This window comes from Podarcis bocagei (genome assembly GCF_964188305.1).
Source record: "Podarcis bocagei genome assembly, chromosome: 3".
Lineage (NCBI taxonomy): Eukaryota > Metazoa > Chordata > Lepidosauria > Squamata > Lacertidae > Podarcis > Podarcis bocagei.
The window spans coordinates 15,347,583-15,365,073 of NC_138127.1; the positions used below are offsets into that span (position 1 = coordinate 15,347,583).

General features: G+C 43.9%; 1 protein-coding gene across 14 annotated transcripts in view; it reads left to right on the forward strand.

Annotated features, from left to right (window-relative positions):
- Positions 1-17,491, forward strand: part of GREB1 (growth regulating estrogen receptor binding 1) — a 110,089-nt gene that overhangs the window by 58,669 nt on the left and 33,929 nt on the right. For all 14 annotated transcript variants that reach the window (XM_081188938.1, XM_081188948.1, XM_081188939.1 and 11 more), the window contains 3 exons: positions 11,497-11,679; positions 13,022-13,165; positions 14,215-14,328. In XM_081188938.1, the coding sequence (XP_081045064.1) occupies positions 11,497-11,679; positions 13,022-13,165; positions 14,215-14,328 (441 nt within the window). The remainder of the gene's footprint in view (positions 1-11,496; positions 11,680-13,021; positions 13,166-14,214; positions 14,329-17,491) is intronic.

Genomic DNA, 17,491 nt, shown 5'->3' on the forward strand with positions numbered 1-17,491 from the left:
GATTTTGTGGGATTATTGACTGCCATCGTCCTTGACTACTGCCATGTTGACTGGAACTGATGGGAGTTGGAGATAAACCATTTCTGGAGGGCCAAGGTTTCCAGTTTCTGTTGTCAGGGAGAAATGACAAGATTAGCCCCATCTCATTTTGATTCCTGGTATTTGTCCTTGTTTTGGAACGATTTAACCTTCTGTGCAGGTGGCTGAGCTTAAGGAAAGGTACGGAGTGAACCTCTATTTTGCAGATGCCGCGGTACCTTTAATCCAGTCCAAGGTTACACTCACTGTCAGATCAGTTTGCATTTACAGTTGCTCAGGCGACACCTTGAATTACTAGGCCATTTATGGACATTTCCAAAGCCAGCTGTCTTTGATCTCATCTTGTGTTGATATACAACCTGTTCCTCTTCTCTTTTGAGATGTGGTTTGTGATAGCAACCCATTAGTGAAGCTGGCTGCACAGAAACAGAGGCTCCCTAGGGTTGTCATATTTCTAAAAGTGAAAACCTGGACACAAATGGTTTTTTTCTGACATGGGTTTCCATATGCCTAGGTTTCCCTGAACATTTTAACCGATCCTCGGAAATTCTGTCCGGACACTGTTTTTGAAGGACAAATCCAGGATATGCCTGGGAAATTCTGGACATATAGCAACACTACTCCCTGCTGCTTTCTCAGTCTCATCACCTTCTTTATGATATATAGGTAAAGGGGACCCCTGACCATTAGGTCCAGTCGTGGCCGACTCTGGGGTTGCGGCGCTCATCTCGCTTTATTGGCCAAGGGAGCCAGCGTACAGCTTCTGGGTCATGTGGCCAGCTTCTGGCGAACCAGAGCAGTGCACGGAAACGCCGTTTACCTTCCCGCCAGAGCAGTACCTAGTTATCTACTTGCACTTTGACAAGCTTTCGAACTGCTAGGTTGGCAGGAGGAGGGACTGAGCAACGGGAGCTCACCCCGTTCCGGGGATTCGAACCGCCAACCTTCTGATCGGCAAGTCCTAGGCTCTGTGGTTTATCTAAAACCCCTATCCGGCAGGTTGTAGTGGTTAGAGTATGGGTTAGGACCAGGGAAACTCAGGTTCAAATTCCCACTCACCCTCTCCCTGAGTAGTTCTACTGGGAGAGAGCCTCTGAGCTGTGGCTCCCTGAGGTCCAGTCCTAGCTGCACCAACTATTCAACACTCATGCCCCATAACTGCAATTCTAATTATAGTACCTTGGAAATATGGCAGACCTGTTTAGGGCCTTTGTGGCGTAGATTGAATCTAGGTCTGTGTGCATGCCCTAAATTTAAAGCACATCCCCTCACAAGAGAAAGAGTTATGGGAACTGGTTTGTTAAGTGTGCTGGAAATCGTAGCTCTCTGAGGCATAAGCTACAGTTTCCAGCCTTCTTTGGGGGCAGAATATATGCCTTAAAATGTGTGGTGTGTATGCAGCCTTGCTCTTGGACTTGAACTAGTTGTGAAGGGTGACTTTGGGTCAGCCTCTCACTCTCTTTTACCCAGCGTACTTTACTGATCTGTGAGGAGAAGAGACAGTGTTAATCTTACATAGGCTGCTCTAAGCAACTGGAAGGAAAAGTGAGATACACATGTGATGGATGGAAAGATGATTGTCTACTGTGCTAGAATTAGTGTGAGTGGGTTAGGATCTTGGTACAAAGCAAACTCTAGGGAGGAAAAAAAGTGTGATGAGCACTAAACAAGGCAATTAAATAACATTTCCCCAAGCTACTAGTTAGGCCTGGTGATTAACTTTGAAGAAACTCTAATTACTTAGTGCTCTGTCACACACAGTTCTTGAGAGCTTCGCATATGGTGTTCCGCACCATATTGAATTCTTATGTATTTGAGAGTAAATGCATTTGCTGTTAGGGTTGCTCCTAACAATATTGCCAGGCAACAAGGAGCTACAAAGCGATGCCAATAAAAATCAAAAGGATGCAATGTGAGCCCAGTATAAATAAATTTGGGATCTGAGTTTACAACCAGCTTTGTGAGAAGCGGTGGAGTATATAACTTCATCTGGCAATAATGTGTCTTGCCATGAGATCTTGCTGACTTTGATGGGTCACAGTACAATTGGCCTGCGACCGTAAAGGAATTAAAAGGGCTGTAAATTTGTGGTGCGTTGTCATTTTAAAGATACAAGCAGCAATGTTGAACCACTCAGCCCATTCATGGCTAGCGCTATTAACAGCCTAAGGTTCCTAAGGCTGTTAACACAGAGGAAGTAGTATATGTGTTAATTGCACGCTAAACCAGAAGAGGGGGAAAAAGTAGTAAGAAACATTTGGTAATAATAACGCTAAGCCTACAATCCTGTGCACACTCACTTGGGAGTAAGCTCCGTTGAACGCAGTGGTGTGTCTTCTAAGTCAACACACAAAAGGATCAGGTTTAGTAGTTATTTGCAATGCTTTTGTGTGCAGCTAACACGTTGGCTTATTGCCCTTCAAGTTATTTCTGTGTTCATTTCTAAACATTTAAAATTATGTTTCAGCACCAACTGAAGCAGAGGTTCCCCTTGTGCTGGCAGAATTTCTGGTGGCAAGTTTGTTGTGCTTTGCTTTCTGCTTTTAAAATGCATGACTCTGTCTAGTAGCAAATCTTCAAAGTCAGTTCTGTATAAAACATCTGAAGGTGCATCTTTACATGTTTCCTTGATAATGCGTACCTTCTTCATCAAGGTGCATATGTAATATTTGTGGCTAGGATATTTCAGTTGTCCTTAGGGGACCAAGCAATGATGTTATGATGACACGAGCATTTCCTTGTGGCAGTCTGACCGCACACAAGAGAACAATACCATATCAGATGCATAGCAGCAGGGATGGAACAGTCAGTCTATTTCAATCTGTGACATTTCCACATGTGCTCATCCATAACTCTGTTCCATCTTATTTCTGCATTAACATGCAATTAAAAGTAATCACAATGAAAATTCGCATTTACACCTCCAATTCCTGTATGTCCCCCCAAAATATTTGATTTCTGGAAGAATTTTCATGTATTTGATTTAATAACCATATTGAAAAATTTAGGGAAAGCAAAAGCTGGCGGATGACGAAGTTTCAGCCCACATATCTTTCTGGGGAGTTTAGATCTCAGCAACTTGTGACTGAATTTTCAAAGCTCAACAACTTCAAGGATTCCTAATTTCTCTTGCTTCCTCTTGTTGCTGCAGACCACAGTGACATGCACTACACAAGGATGGTCACACGGGATATAATAATGCCTGCCTCGAGGGATGTATGCTTGTGTGTGTGAACTGACCCACATCTCAAATTGCTTGCACAACAAGAAATGTCCGTATTATTGAAATCGGTGATTCATAGCATGGTGTGCTTTGGTCTCTGTCACTCTCTGATTGTGTTGTTCTGGAATCTGGACAGAGGCGGACCTTGGCGGCTCAGATTTCAGTGGCGCCCTGTGTGGTGCCATAATCCAGTGGTGAATTTTGCCTTCCGTTGGATGTCATGGTTTTGGCACCTTCTGCAGCACCCCAGAAGCCCCACGCCCAGTGCAACTGAATTGGTTGCACTCCCCTAGATCCGCCTTTGATCTGGATGGTAGGAATTCATTTCACGGTCCATCTAGCCTGCTAAAGCAGTGTGGAATAAGTGAAAGTGGATTAATAAACTGGGCCATGCTGCTTTAGGATAGAGTAGAGTAGAGGAACAGAATCTGGTTGTTGGATGGGATCTTTGTTTCCCTACTCTCATTCGGCCATTTTGACTGGTGGGCTTTGGTCTGCCCACCTCTCAATTGCCTGACATCACTACGATGGCAGATGACCCGTTTTCCCTTTGTAGCACCACAAGCTGCACTAAAAAGAAGAATCCAATCTCAGCCAGGTGGGGTTGGGATTGCCTGTGCTGTGGAGTACCCCGGGCGAAACTCCATAGCATAGCCAATCCCAGCTGGCTTGCCTCACTACCAGTTAGCTGATTGGCAGTGACAGTGAGCCTCCCTTGTCAATACATAGTTGAGAGTGCACTTCAAGGCTCCCTATTGTGCATTGGTAGCTGCGTCTTTACCTGTCTGCCACCTGATGTTACAGATGACATCAGGTGTTTGTAGCTTGGGGGATCTGGCCTCGCGGGTCATATTGAGACTTATCCCAGGCCTGATTACGCCCTCAGACCAGAATTTTCCCAATCCTGGCCTATAGATTAGGGCAGACTATAATATGCTTCCAGATGGGTGCTTCACATTGAAAATAGTTTTTTTTAGCTACTGCAAACAGATAGAGTTATTAACTTATTGATTTTTCCTTAGGGAGGTTAAATCTTGATTAAATCGGGGTGGGGATAGTGACATTTTAATGCCGAGGACATTGTGCAGACTCTGCAAAGAAACTTGCATGCAAGAGCAGCACTGATCCCACAATAAACATCTACCTGGAAGCACCCAGAGTACTGATAGCAATAAAAAATGCTGCTGAATTTTGCATAGACGCACCTGTATTTGAGGCACTTGAAGGAAGATGGTAGGTGGCAAACTGTTGCATACATCCTTTGTTCTCACGGCCACCTCTTTGAGGAAGACCGTCATTATATCCCCATTTTACATAATTGAGACCAAGAGACAATGAATTCTGCCCAATCCATTAATGATTTGGAATTGGAATGGAGATTTCAAAAATTCAAATTCTAAGTGAAAAGCATTTTCTTGTGGAAGCCAAAACATCTGATATTTCCTAGCCATCATTTTTGAAAGGAGGAAATGACAAGTATCAGACCCAACTTGAATGTCCAGTCATTCCACCCCTGCCCTTTGGTGATAGTCATAGATAATAGAACCATGGAACCATAGAGCTGGATGGGACCCAAAGGGTCATCTAGTTGTGACCCCCTGGAATTCAGTGAAGTGGGAGATAAATGTAATCAAATCAATAAATGGGTGAGGAAATAAGTTCTGCAGATATTCAGAGATGCTCTTAAAAACACACACAACCATTTATAAATCTCAGGGCAGAGTTCTTGCAGTGGAACATCTGAGCTCATTGACTCCTATATAGACCCTAACAGGTACTGCTGAGCCAACACAGAAGTTATCAGGATTTTGTTTAAGACATCCTCCAGCTGGAATAGGCTTGGTAAGCTTGGCTTCAGATCAAGCCCTGCCTGCAAATAAGCTCAATATTTTTAAATTGTTGGAATCAAATTTTATTTATCTACTTTGGTATGGCTCTCTTCCTCTCTCTCTCTCTCTCTCTCTCTCTCTCTCTCTCTCTCTCTCTCTCTCTCTCTCTTCTCTCTCTCTCTCTCTCTCTCTCTCTCTCTCTCTCTCTCTCTCTCTCTCCATCCATTTGTTTTCATAAAGCAGGGGACCCTGTTTCTTCCTTAATCTCGTTTGATAACCTTGAAGGAAACTGTTCACAAAAGGGAAATGCACCCCATCCAAAAGTGTCTTAAATGGTTTCCTGAGCATTTCTGAGCTGGCTCCGCCACTGTCTGTGGAGATGCCCACAGGGCATATATAGGCTCGGAAGGAAGCATATCTGTGCATTTAGTAATTTCCTGAGTAGCCTCTTTGACTTCTGTTTCATATTCATGACAAGCTAGTGAAATGCCTGTGGGGCATAAATCAAGTCCGTTTATTGATTTTGTTTAGAAGGTTGCTTTGGTGGTTCCAGCTTGCTTGCCTCCATGACTTACTTGAGTTGGTCATATTGGAGGTTTCTTCTTTTTTTTAAAAAAAACGCCATTCTGTCTAGCCTCCTTATGCAAAATATTGGCACCCTCTCCCTGTGAGGTGCAAGTATTCTAGCTATTAAGTAATCTTTGTTCATCAATGTGAGAGAACTTCCTCTCCGAAGCTTTTCACGGTACAGTGGTGCCCCGCAAGACGAATGCCTCGCAAGACGGAAAACTCGCTAGACGAAAGAGTTTTCCGTTTTGGAGGTGCTTCGCAAAACGAATTTCCTATGGGCTTGCTTCGCAAGACGACAATGTCTTGTGAGTTCCTGCTGGTTTTTTCCCCTCCCCCCTTTTTCTAAGCCGCTAAGCCGCTTATCAGCTGATCCAATCAGCAGATAAGCCACTAAAAGCCGCTAAAAGCCGCTAATAGCGCTAATAGCGCTAATTCGCTAATCTGTCAATGGGCTTGCTTTGCAAGACAAAAAAACCGCTAGACAAAGAGAATCACAGAACGGATTCTTTTCGTCTTGCGAGGCACCACTGTACTTTTAGGAAACACACGTCCTATGTATCTCTAAATCAGTGCCATACATTAAGACAGAAAATATTGCCGCTCTCTGCATGGGGCGCTGAGACCCCTTTCCTGTTTGTTTTGTTGCCTCCACATAACAGCCTCCCAAGCTTTTTGCAACAATAACATTCATAAACTTCTAAATCTTGCAAACCTATTAATACAGTTCTTTAGAATGAAAGAAAGGCGAGGGTCAACAAGGGATAATATTTTTCAGTAATGGCTGATCAAAATTAGAAATTAAAACAGGGATGGGTAACCTGTGGCCCTCCAGATGTTGTTGGAGTCCACCTTCCATCATGCCCAACCAGCATGACCAATGGTCAGGGATGGTGGGAGTTGTAGTCCAACAGCATCCCAGAGGATCACGGGTTTGCCACTCTGTATTAGAATAATGAAAAGTCTTGATGAAAACAGTGGTTTTTTAACCTAGTGGGTACATCCCTATCTTGCTGAGAGGATATTCTGTGGAGTCGGTTGCAGCATCCTGTGGCAATTTAAAGATCATAGCTGCCACCTGAGGATTACATTTTATGTATCTGATGAAGTGAGCACCCATTCACAAAGGTTTATGCTGTAGTAAACTTCTTAGTCTTTAAGGCAGTGTTTCCCAACCACTGTTCCGCGGCACACCAGTGTGCCGCGAGATGTTGCCTGGTGTGCCGCGAGATGTTGCCTGGAGGGAGGCGGGCGAGTCGGGCGGCGAGAGGTGGAGCGGCGGCGGCGAGGAGAGGCCGCCCAGCGTGGGGCTCTCGCCGTCTGCCTGCCTGGCTGCCTGCGAGCTCGGCGGGCAGTGCCTCTGTCCGCAGCGCCCGCCTTGCGGCTCTCATTCCCTGCCCCTGCCAAAGCTCACCCAGCCAAGCCGCGCTCTCCTTCCTGCCTCGCTTTGCTGCCTCCTCCCCCCCCCACCCCCAAAGCTTGGAGGTTCCCCAGCAAGGGGGAGGGAAAAAAATTGAAACTTACACTTTTGTGCGTCCCTCCCGGCGTGACGCTGCGCGCTGACGTCACGGGGCTGTAATGGTGGTGTGCCTCGAGATTTTTTTCATCAAACAAGTGTGCCTTTGCCCAAAAAAGGTTGGGAAACACTGCTTTAAGGTGCCATAAGACTGCTTGTTGTTGTTTATCCAGGGAGGGTGCTCTATAAACCGGGCACCCTCCTCCTGACATTGTTTTCCTGCCCTTCTCCCCCAGAAGGCCTCCTTATTTTTCCTTTTTTTTATTTTTTACTTCTACTCTCTTGAGGAAAGTCCTGACGTATAAACAGCGCAGCTCTTGTCTCTTATCATCTTCCTCCCTTTTGCCAGAGAGCTGCGTTTGCACGGTTTATCTCCATGCTCACTTGTAGGAAGCTTGGTAAAATTCTCCGGGGGGAAATGAAGAACCAGGATGGGAAAATATCAAGGATTCATTCTCTTTTCCTGCTAGAAGAGCATTAGAGGCTTTTTGCCTGCCATGCAGAACCAAGCACTATCCTATAATTCCAAGGGTGCCCCAACATGCCATCTGAGGAGAAACAGGAATGTGCCTCCCCCTCTTCTGCCCCCTGCCACCTCACCACTTCTGCAGCTGCCAGAAGAACCCCCCTCTTGCTGAAACTTGGCAACGCATGGTGTTGCTCTTCATCTTCCCCATCCCTAGGGAATATGGGATAGTACTTGTTTCTGCCCGGCAGGCTGAAAACTTATAACACTCTTTTGGCGGGAAAAGAGAATCCTCAATTTTCCCCACCCTGCTTCTTGATTGAACTCAAGAGGGGGGGGGCATCTGCAAGGCTGTTCTGTTTGTCTTCTTTGCTCCAGGGACTACAGATCAAATCCCCATTACAGGTACAGCAACTGGGATGACCATCCCATATTATATATATTATATATATTATATATATTATATATATATTATATATAATATATATATTATATATATTATATATAATATATATATATTATATATTATATATATTATATCAGAGGGACGCGGGTGGCGCTGTGGGTAAAACCTCAGCGCCTAGGACTTGCCAATCGCATGGTCGGCAGTTCGAATCCCCGCGGCGGGGTGCACTCCCGTCGTTAGGTCCCAGCGCCTGCCAACCTAGCAGTTCGGAAGCACCTCCGCGTGCAAGTAGATAAATAGGGACCGCTTACCAGCGGGAAGGTAAATGGCGTTCCGTGTGCTGTGCTGGCTCGCCAGATGCAGCTTGTCACGCTGGCCACTTGACCCGGAAGTGTCTGCGGACAGCGCTGGCTCCCAGCCTATAGAGTGAGATGAGCGCACAACCCTAGAGTCTGGCAAGACTGGCCCGAACGGGCAGGGGTACCTTTACCTTTACCTTTACCTATTATATATTATATATTATATATATGCAATAAATAATAATAATAATACACCGTCCACCTAACTAGGTTGCCACAGCTATTCTGAGCAGCTTCCAATATATATAAAAGCACAATAAAACATTAAACATTTTAAAACTTCCCTATACTGTACAAGGCTGCCTTCAGATGTCTTCTAAAAGTTGTAATTTACTTATCTCCTTGGCACGGGGGTCCCATAACTCCATACCCACCCCCAGCACTTCTCTGATGAAAATAGACACATCCTAAGGAAAAGGGCATTCTAGGGGCATTCTAGGATCAAATCAGAAACCGGGAAGGCTTCTGTATATCCGGGACTGTCCCTGGAAAATAGGGACAGTTGGAGGGTCTGCCATGTTAAGATTCAATATCCAGAAAACGGCTAAAATCACACACATCTTTGTAATGTCCAGAAGTCAGGGTCAACTATGAAATGTGGTCCTTCCATTTTGAATGTGTATGGCCATTAAGAATATAAGAGGAACCCTGCTAGATCAAACCAAAGGCCTGTAGAGTCCAGCGCTATTTCGCCCCATAGTGACTAAAAACAGATGCCCCTATTCGCGGGTGGCGCTGTGGGTTCGCGGGTGGCGCTGTGGGTTAAACCACAGAGCCTAGGACTTGCCGATCAGTAGGTCGGCAGTTCGATTCCCCGCTACGGGGTGAGCTCCCGTTGCTCGGTCCCTGCTCCTGCCAACCTAGCAGTTCGAAAGCACGTCAAAATGCAAGTAGATAAATAGGTACCGCTCTAGCGGGAAGTTAAACGGCGTTTCCATGCGCTGCTCTGGTTCGCCAGCAGCGGCTTAGTCATGCTGGCCACATGACCCGGAAGCTGAACGCCGGTTCCCTCGGCCAATAAAGCGAGATGAGCGCCGCAACCCCAGAGTCGGTCACGACTGGACCTAATGGTCAGGGGTCCCTTTACCTTTACCTTTAAAAATCCTATAAGTAGGAGATGAGGGCAACTGCCCTCTCCTGCTGTTATTTCCCAGCAACTAGTACATGCTCTGTCTGATCCTGGTGCCAACATATAGCCATTGTGACTGGTAGGCATTGATAGTCTTATCCTCCATGAATTTGCCTCGTTGCTGTGTAGGTTGATGGCCATTACCACATTCTGGCATTATATCTTCAGACGTTTGTAGTGCGTGAACAGGGAAATGGAACATTGGAAGCTGACACAGAGGGACCAGATGTAATATAGAGGGCTCAGTTGTTCTCCCTCTCTGTAGTTTTCCCCGCCCCCCACCTGCCCTTGGCCTCCCTCTCCAAATGTCACAGCACCCAAGAGGGATGCTAGTCTCTCAGATGAGGTCTGGTGGAGTCAGCCAAATGTAATTAACATAGACCACTGAACACTCATCAGATTGTAACAGCCTTCGGTCACTCTTGATGCAGGCTGGTTTTGAACTGATGACCTAGAGGTGAAAGGGCTTTATCTGTCAGACTACAAATATTGATCTCTAGCCATCTTGCAGGCTTAGCCTTGTGACATAGATAAATTGGAACGCATACTGGATAGCTCAGCTCTCCTGACCTTTGCCATATCTACAATGTATATGGAAAATCTGCTTTATTTAGCTTGCTTACAGAATGAGCAGCCCTCTCCTATTATGTGCTAGGTCCAGATGTTTGTGCATAACCACGTACAATGAGCATCCCATTTACTGAGTTGCTGGTAAGATTAGTGTTGTGTTTTGACCCCTGTGCTTGCTGTAATATAGTATAGTAAGGCTGCCCCAAACTCACCCATGAAAATATTTCAAGGTGAAAGGGTGTGTTTCACAACCCCCTGCTTTCACATACCGTTCATTGCTTGTTACCCCCTGATATACAGATTCAGTGCAAGTTTATTTGAAAACCAAAGGTTTCTACGTCAGACAATCCTATTATTATTATTATTATTATTATTATTATTATTATTATTATTATTATTATTAAACGTATATACCATTCTTCATCCATAGATCTCAGGCTCACAACATAAAATTCACAACATTAAATTGCTCTCATGATTGATAGTCATTGATAGTCAGCAACACAATGACATCACATTATGCCAAATCCGAGTGAGGAGAGAAAGCATGATGCTCACTCCGAATAGGTTTCCTGACTATACTATGTAGTCAATCAGATTTGGCTATAGGGTGATGTCACAAAACCCAGTCAAATTCTATGTTGTGTTTCCTGCTCTTACTTTGAATGCAGGCCTCCCCAGACAATTGCCAAACTAAGGAGGGTATGTGTGTTTCATTAGGGTGATGTTTTTCATGAAATGTGCTTCCCTACCTGACTTTGACTCAGTCCTGAATAAGATGCCTACAAAACAGAGGCAATGTTTGGAATTTGAAATATGGCTGCAGATGTCTGAAAAGCAATATTTACTGGTGTGTCCAAAGCCTAATCCTAGTGGAAGCACAGGACAAGCACCCTGAAAGTTGAAGCGGCTAGAAATCAACGTAAGAACAAATTTTCCCCAAGTTACTCACATGCTAAAAGGGTCCTGTGAATAGGTCTTTGATTGTTCTGGTCACTACTGTTAAAAACTAAAATGTGTAACCAAGTTTTTTAGCCATCCCATGACATCAGTTTGTCATTCTTTCCCATTTCCACCACTCTATTGATTGGTCTGTCTGGCATTCTTAACAAAGAGAAATGGGATTTCCATCCCTCTCCAAGATGTCATTAAAACTACAAATTAAAGAGATGGGGGAGTTATTAAATGCAGGCATTTATTTCAAAACAGTTGACACCCTTGCAACATTTATGTGTCTTTTGTGTGTGTGTGTGTGTGTGTGTGTGTGCGCGCGCGCGCACGCGAGGAAAAAATAAATAAATTCCTAACAGCCACGCCAAACAACTTGGAAGTGCATTATCTGTACTATGTCGCTTATCTCTCTCCCATCTTTGTGTATGTTTATTTCATCAGGTTTCTCTGGCAATTGTATCGGCTGCGGCAAGAAAGGCTTCTGCTACTTTACTGAGTTTTCTATTCACATCAATCTTAAACTGACCACTCAGCCCAAGAAACAGAAACACTTAAAGTATTATCTGGTGAGGAATGCACAGGGAACTCTTACCAAAGGATCTGCAATCTGCTGGAAGGGGGCAGGTGAGATAATGAACCTGTCCCGTTGGAGCTCTGGAATTCCTCCAGACGTTTAGATATGTGACTCCTTAGAAATAAATCTGAAATCGAGGGAATCAATGAAAATTCTTTAAAAGCCCAATAAAAATACTTAAAAGAAATGTACGCATTTACTCTGAACCAACTAGCCTGATAAACCTAACCAGCCCCTTGGTAGATGGGGCAGGGAGTGGAAGCAATTGTGCTTCCGTATGCCTGCAGTGGAATGTGTCCATATACACGGATGAGTTTTTCAATCTTCCTTCCTTTTATTTTTGAGAAGGAAGGATTGGGCAAATCAGACTGACATGTCCACTCACTTAGGCACTTAGGTAAATGCCTAAATCAGGTCACTGTGGTTGGATTTTGATGTTGGCAGTGCAGGTTCCAGTGTTTGTGCTGCTGCAAATCTCATGTCCCAATTTGCACTTTTTGGGGTGAGCAAATCTGCTGTTTGTATATTTACTAGCTGCCTTGTGCCTGGCATTGCTCAGGAATTGTAAGAAACTGAAAATTCAGTCTAGTTTCGAAAGGTGCAGTCTGCCATCTTGATTCAAAATGGTGCTCAATTTTATCCAAGCATAAACGAAAAAGTCTGCTCCCTGACCTTAAGAACTATTGTGCAGCATTTGGTTAGAATATTAACAGATGTCCAAAGGCAGAGTGAACAAACAACTTCTTGAAATATGCTGTAGATTCATGCTTACATTGGCAAACATTGCAGGGAATGAGACAGAGATGCATGTGCGGCAACCCATAGGGACATGTTGTACAAGCACATCAAGGGGCAGCTATGGCACTATGGTACACACCTGCTGTCAATTTCTAGATGTGCATACTTATTTTATGCTTCATAGAGTTTACAACTGCAAGCAGTATCCAACAATTGTTCTACTCGGCGTTAGCCTATTAAAATTAACGGGCATGACAAACTTAGATCCATTTATTTTAGTGGGTTCATTCTGAGTAAAACCTTGTTAGATACAACCCAGATGTTTATACATAAGAAATATGAATTGACCTTTGTTGGCTAGTCTTAGGCAAAGCCTAACTTTCCTTCATCTAACCTACCTCACTGAATTGTCATGGAGCTAAAATGTCGCTTTGAACTCTTTGGGCAAAAGTGAAATACTTACAAACGACCAGATTGATGTAAATACCAATTATCAGATATGAACAAAAATTGCCCCCCCCCCTTTGAACTAATATATGTGAATCTGCCTTGTGCTAAAACAACAGAAGTTCAACTTTTGTAGAAGGTTTGCAGATTTAAAGTGAGCAGTTCTCACTGAATAAGCAGCATCTTGTTTGTTTTTTGCTTTGATAGAGTTCAGAAGCCGGCAGCCCTCATCCAGCACTTTTTCTAACCTGTTGTTCCAACCTCCAGAGAATACAGGCTCCTCAGCACCTGTCATGAATGAGCCACTTATAGCCGCACATCCCATAGTTCAAGCAGGGATGCAACAGATGGGTAACTGAATCTTCTCTAGCATGTTGCAGTCTCCCATTTTCTTTCCATGCATGCACGAACCAATTGGATTGGTCGGTCCCAGCTTGGTGCCCTCCAGATATTTTAGAAGGCTGAAGGGAGTTGTAGCCCAGAACATCTGGGGGGCACCAGTTTGGGGAAGACTGGCTTGGATAGCTGCTGGTGGAGATACAACAAGATGTCTTTGTGGATTGCAATCAGCTGCCATTCTATGTATGAGCATGAGCAGCGTGGTGGTTCATATGCAGCCCTTGAGAAAGACTCTTTCTGTGTGGGCAAGCCCTAAAATATACTCACTGTGAGATGATGCAGGACGAGCTGGTGGCTTGTGACTGCCTTTTTGGCTATGTTAGAAAGCAACTGAAGTTCCTCTTGTCGCTGGAGCCATTTCTGTTGACAAGAGCATGAAGACCTTTTCTGGATAATATCCATTAGGTTTTTTAAAAACTGAGTTATCATTTCAAGACGGCATTCCTATGCATGATTAAAGGTAAAGGTAAAGGGACCCCTGACCATTAGGTCCAGTTGCGGCGCTCATCTCGCTTTATTGGCCGAGGGAGCCGGCATACAGCTTCCGGGTCGTGTGGCCAGCATGACTAAGCCGCTTCTGGTGAACCAGAGCAGTGCATGGAAATGCCGTTTACTTTCCCGCTGGAGTGGTACCTATTTATCTACTTGCAATTTGACGTGCTTTCGAACTGCTAGGTTGGCAGGAGCAGGGACCGAGCAACGGGAGCTCACCCCATCGCGGGGATCGAACCGCCGACCTTCTGATCGGCAAGTCCTAGGCTCTGTGGTTTAACCCTATGCATGATTACTTGGGAGCAAATCACTTGAATCCAATGGGATTTACTTCTGAGTAGACAAATGCAAGATTGCAGGATGCTTGTCAGTGTTCAGTCCTCGGCATTCTTTTCCAGCACAGAACTGTTAAGGCAAGTAAGGGCTTGCTCTGTTGGATTATTGAAAGCCATGCATTTTTACCCGGATGAAGAAAGCCCCTCTAAAATTACTCTTTCTCATTGACCTAGCGCCTGACCACCTGCCAACAACAGCAAGCCTCCCAGTTTACAATGGCAAAGACTCTCCCCAGCAACACTCGATGAAAAGCAATGTCTCTTCCATGACGAGACCAACAGTATTAGGTACCTTTGCTTATGCATTTAATATATTCCCATCCCACCCTTTAGGGCAAGCCCTCAGAAGGCAGTTTAACAATAAACACGTTAAAAACAAAATGGTTGAATAAATATAATAAAATGTGAGATTTAAAACACATACACGGCCCAACAATAAGATCAATTTCAAAACTTGGTGGTGTAAAACGAATCTTTGGGAACTACTTAAAGGCAAGGTGGTGTTTGTTCTCAAGGGAGAAACACGGCAACACTGCAACGGCCCTGTCCCTGGTACTGATTTGTCCATAGAATTGCTTCGTACCTTAACAGCAGGTAAAACACCTGCATGGTCTATGCCTATGGAGCTATGGATGGCCTTTTACACTGCACATATGAGCCTCATCTGAGCTTGGTCTTGAGCCTCTTTGTAATATATGCAGGGATATAGTTTGTGGTTGGGCAGTGTTAACTTGGAGAACTGATTCCAGAAGATGCTTCTTGAAGACTACTGCCCAGCCCCATGGTATTTGTGGTGTGGCACATTCCTAAGGGCCAAATTTCTTTCTGGGCAATCTTCAGGGGCCATATTCTCTGGGTGGGACCAGAGACCAGAGCAATGGATATTCCCCTCTGTTGGAAAGCTGGCCTTTGGGAGGCTTGCTTAGCCCCTATTTTGATGCCTTTTCAGCACCTTTCACTTGCAGCTATCATTTTATTGTTTGATGTATTTTGTACTTTTATTGCATATTTTCCTCTTTTATTGTTTGTTTTGTTGTAAAAGTCTTAGAAAGCGCACAAAGATAGACATTCTCTCACTATCAGTTGATTGGAGGACTAAGTGTATACGAAACTTATTTTAAAAATAATGTACAATTTCTTCTAGTTATCAGGAAAAGCAACTATGCCACTTGGCCACCAGATATTCCTAATTTCTTTATTACATAGCTGGTTAATAAACTTCATTTACCTTCTTCATATTGTTCTCTATTCTTTAACATTGCCGTTACATTCAGTTTTTCCTAAGTATTTCTAGCTTATTTGGTTGGTGGGTGTTCTTTGAACCTCCAGCACAGGGTTTCCCAAACTTCGTTATCCAGCTGTTTTTGGACTACAATTCTCATCATCCTGCTAACTAGGGATGATGGGAGTTGTAGTCAAAAACAAACAAAAAACAAAACAACCAGCTGGAGACCCAAGTTTGGGAAACCGTGCTCTAGCAGTATGAAAGTTTTGCTGTTTTATAGTGACATGCTCTGGAAATACGTCTACTGAAGAGCGGTGTATGAGTCCTTAAAAATAAAATGCAGTTCTTTGATTTCATGTTGTGAATTAATTCAGCAAGAAATATTACAGTGGGGATTTCAGCCACTGTCCCTACTGTTATAATGCCACCTGAAATAATAGGTATATTTTGCAACCATTATTTGTACGGCAGCCCCATTGAAACAGATGAGACTTAATTTCTAAATAGATGGCTTTAAGGTCAGCTGAATCTTTCTGAAACAGATTGCCCTCCCTGCTCTGAGAATTATTTTAAATCAGTACATGTGCCAGTTCTATACAAACTTAACAAGGACACACTTTAATGTTCTGGGCTGCCGGAATTAAATCTAGCACTTTCGGTGAAGAGCAACACTTCTTGTGCTGTAACTGTTCCATGAACATAGTACACAGTGCCAGGAATCAAAGTCTCCTATTCATAGAACAAGTACAGGACAATAAACATTAGTGCAATCTTTACTAGACAGCTCTGGCAAGCTGCTTCATTTCTTCATCTGCTTAGCCAGGGGTTAACTTTGCTTTGTGGACAGAACCAAATCACTTGCTCATTTGGGTAATTGATTCCAGTCCTTTTTAAAAAGAAGATAGCTATCAAATTTGCTTACATACATCAAGTAGAGACCCTGACAGGGGATTTACAGTACTCGTGTTTGATTGACCCTGGGGTTTTTCCCTGTGGGTTTGCTAGAGAAAGATAAATGAATGGCTGAAAGTGTTCGTGCTGCCATCGTGTGGTAGAATTTTAATATAAATAAAAGAGCCCCCCCCCCAATGTTTAGCATAAGGTTCTAAACCTGCATTCGTTAAAGGCCAAACTAGTCATGGAAGATTTTTTGGTTTTGCTGGAGTTTTAACAGCTCCATGTGACTTCTTTGAAGACTGGAGAACAGGTGTTTCACCACTTCTGCGATCTAAATACAGCGGTACCTCAGGTTACAGACGCTTCAGGTTACAGACTCCGCTAACCCAGAAATAGTACCTCGGGTTAAGAACTTTGCTTCAGGATGAGAACAGAAATTGCGTGGTGGTGGCGTGGCAGCAGCAGGAGACCCCATTAGCTAAAGTGGTACCTCAGGTTAAGAACAGTTTCAGGTTAAGAACGGACCTCCAGAACGAATTAAGTTCTTAATCCGAGGCACCATTGTAGTCCCCTGCCTTGAGGATAGTCCGGGGAGGACATAACAGTTACCTGCAATGCAATGGGAACAGGGAAACTCAATACCCAGTGATAGCACATTATACTTTATTTGCAAAAAAGTGGCATCATGCTGTTGTGGCGGCTGAAGGAGGAGTTATTTCAGAAAGTATTCTGGTATATCATAATTATTATGATATATTTATTTACATTTCACCTTTTTCTCTGAGGGGACTCAAGGCATCTTACAGATAAGAACTGCTAAAACATAGTAAGTCAGTCATTAAAATGCAATTAAACATTAAACTTTTATACATATATATTCCAATAATTATAATAGAAACAACACGGTGCCAGCCCTTTAATTAAAAGCATCCAGTTCCCAAAGGCCTGTTGAAACAGGAATGTCTTTGCCTGTCAGTGGAAGGACAACCAGGAGGGAGCCGGTTTAGCTTCTCTAGGGAGGGAGTTCCAGAGTCTGGGAGCAGCCACCGAGAAGGCCCTCTTCCACTTCCCTATCAAATGTGTGTGAGGTTGGTGAGAAAGGGGCCTCCTTCAAAGATCTCAAAACCCAGGCAGATTTGTATGAGGGAATATGGTCTTTCAGACAGCTTGCACCTAAGCCTTGCTTTACTCAAATAGCCATCAAATAAGGTTGAATATTCACAATGTAGGCCATTCCCTTGCCCAAGAGGTAAGGCAGGTCATATGAGTGTGCAGCAGACACCTGATCTTAAAATAATGGTGTTGCTATCTGGTGCAGCATTTGGTGTA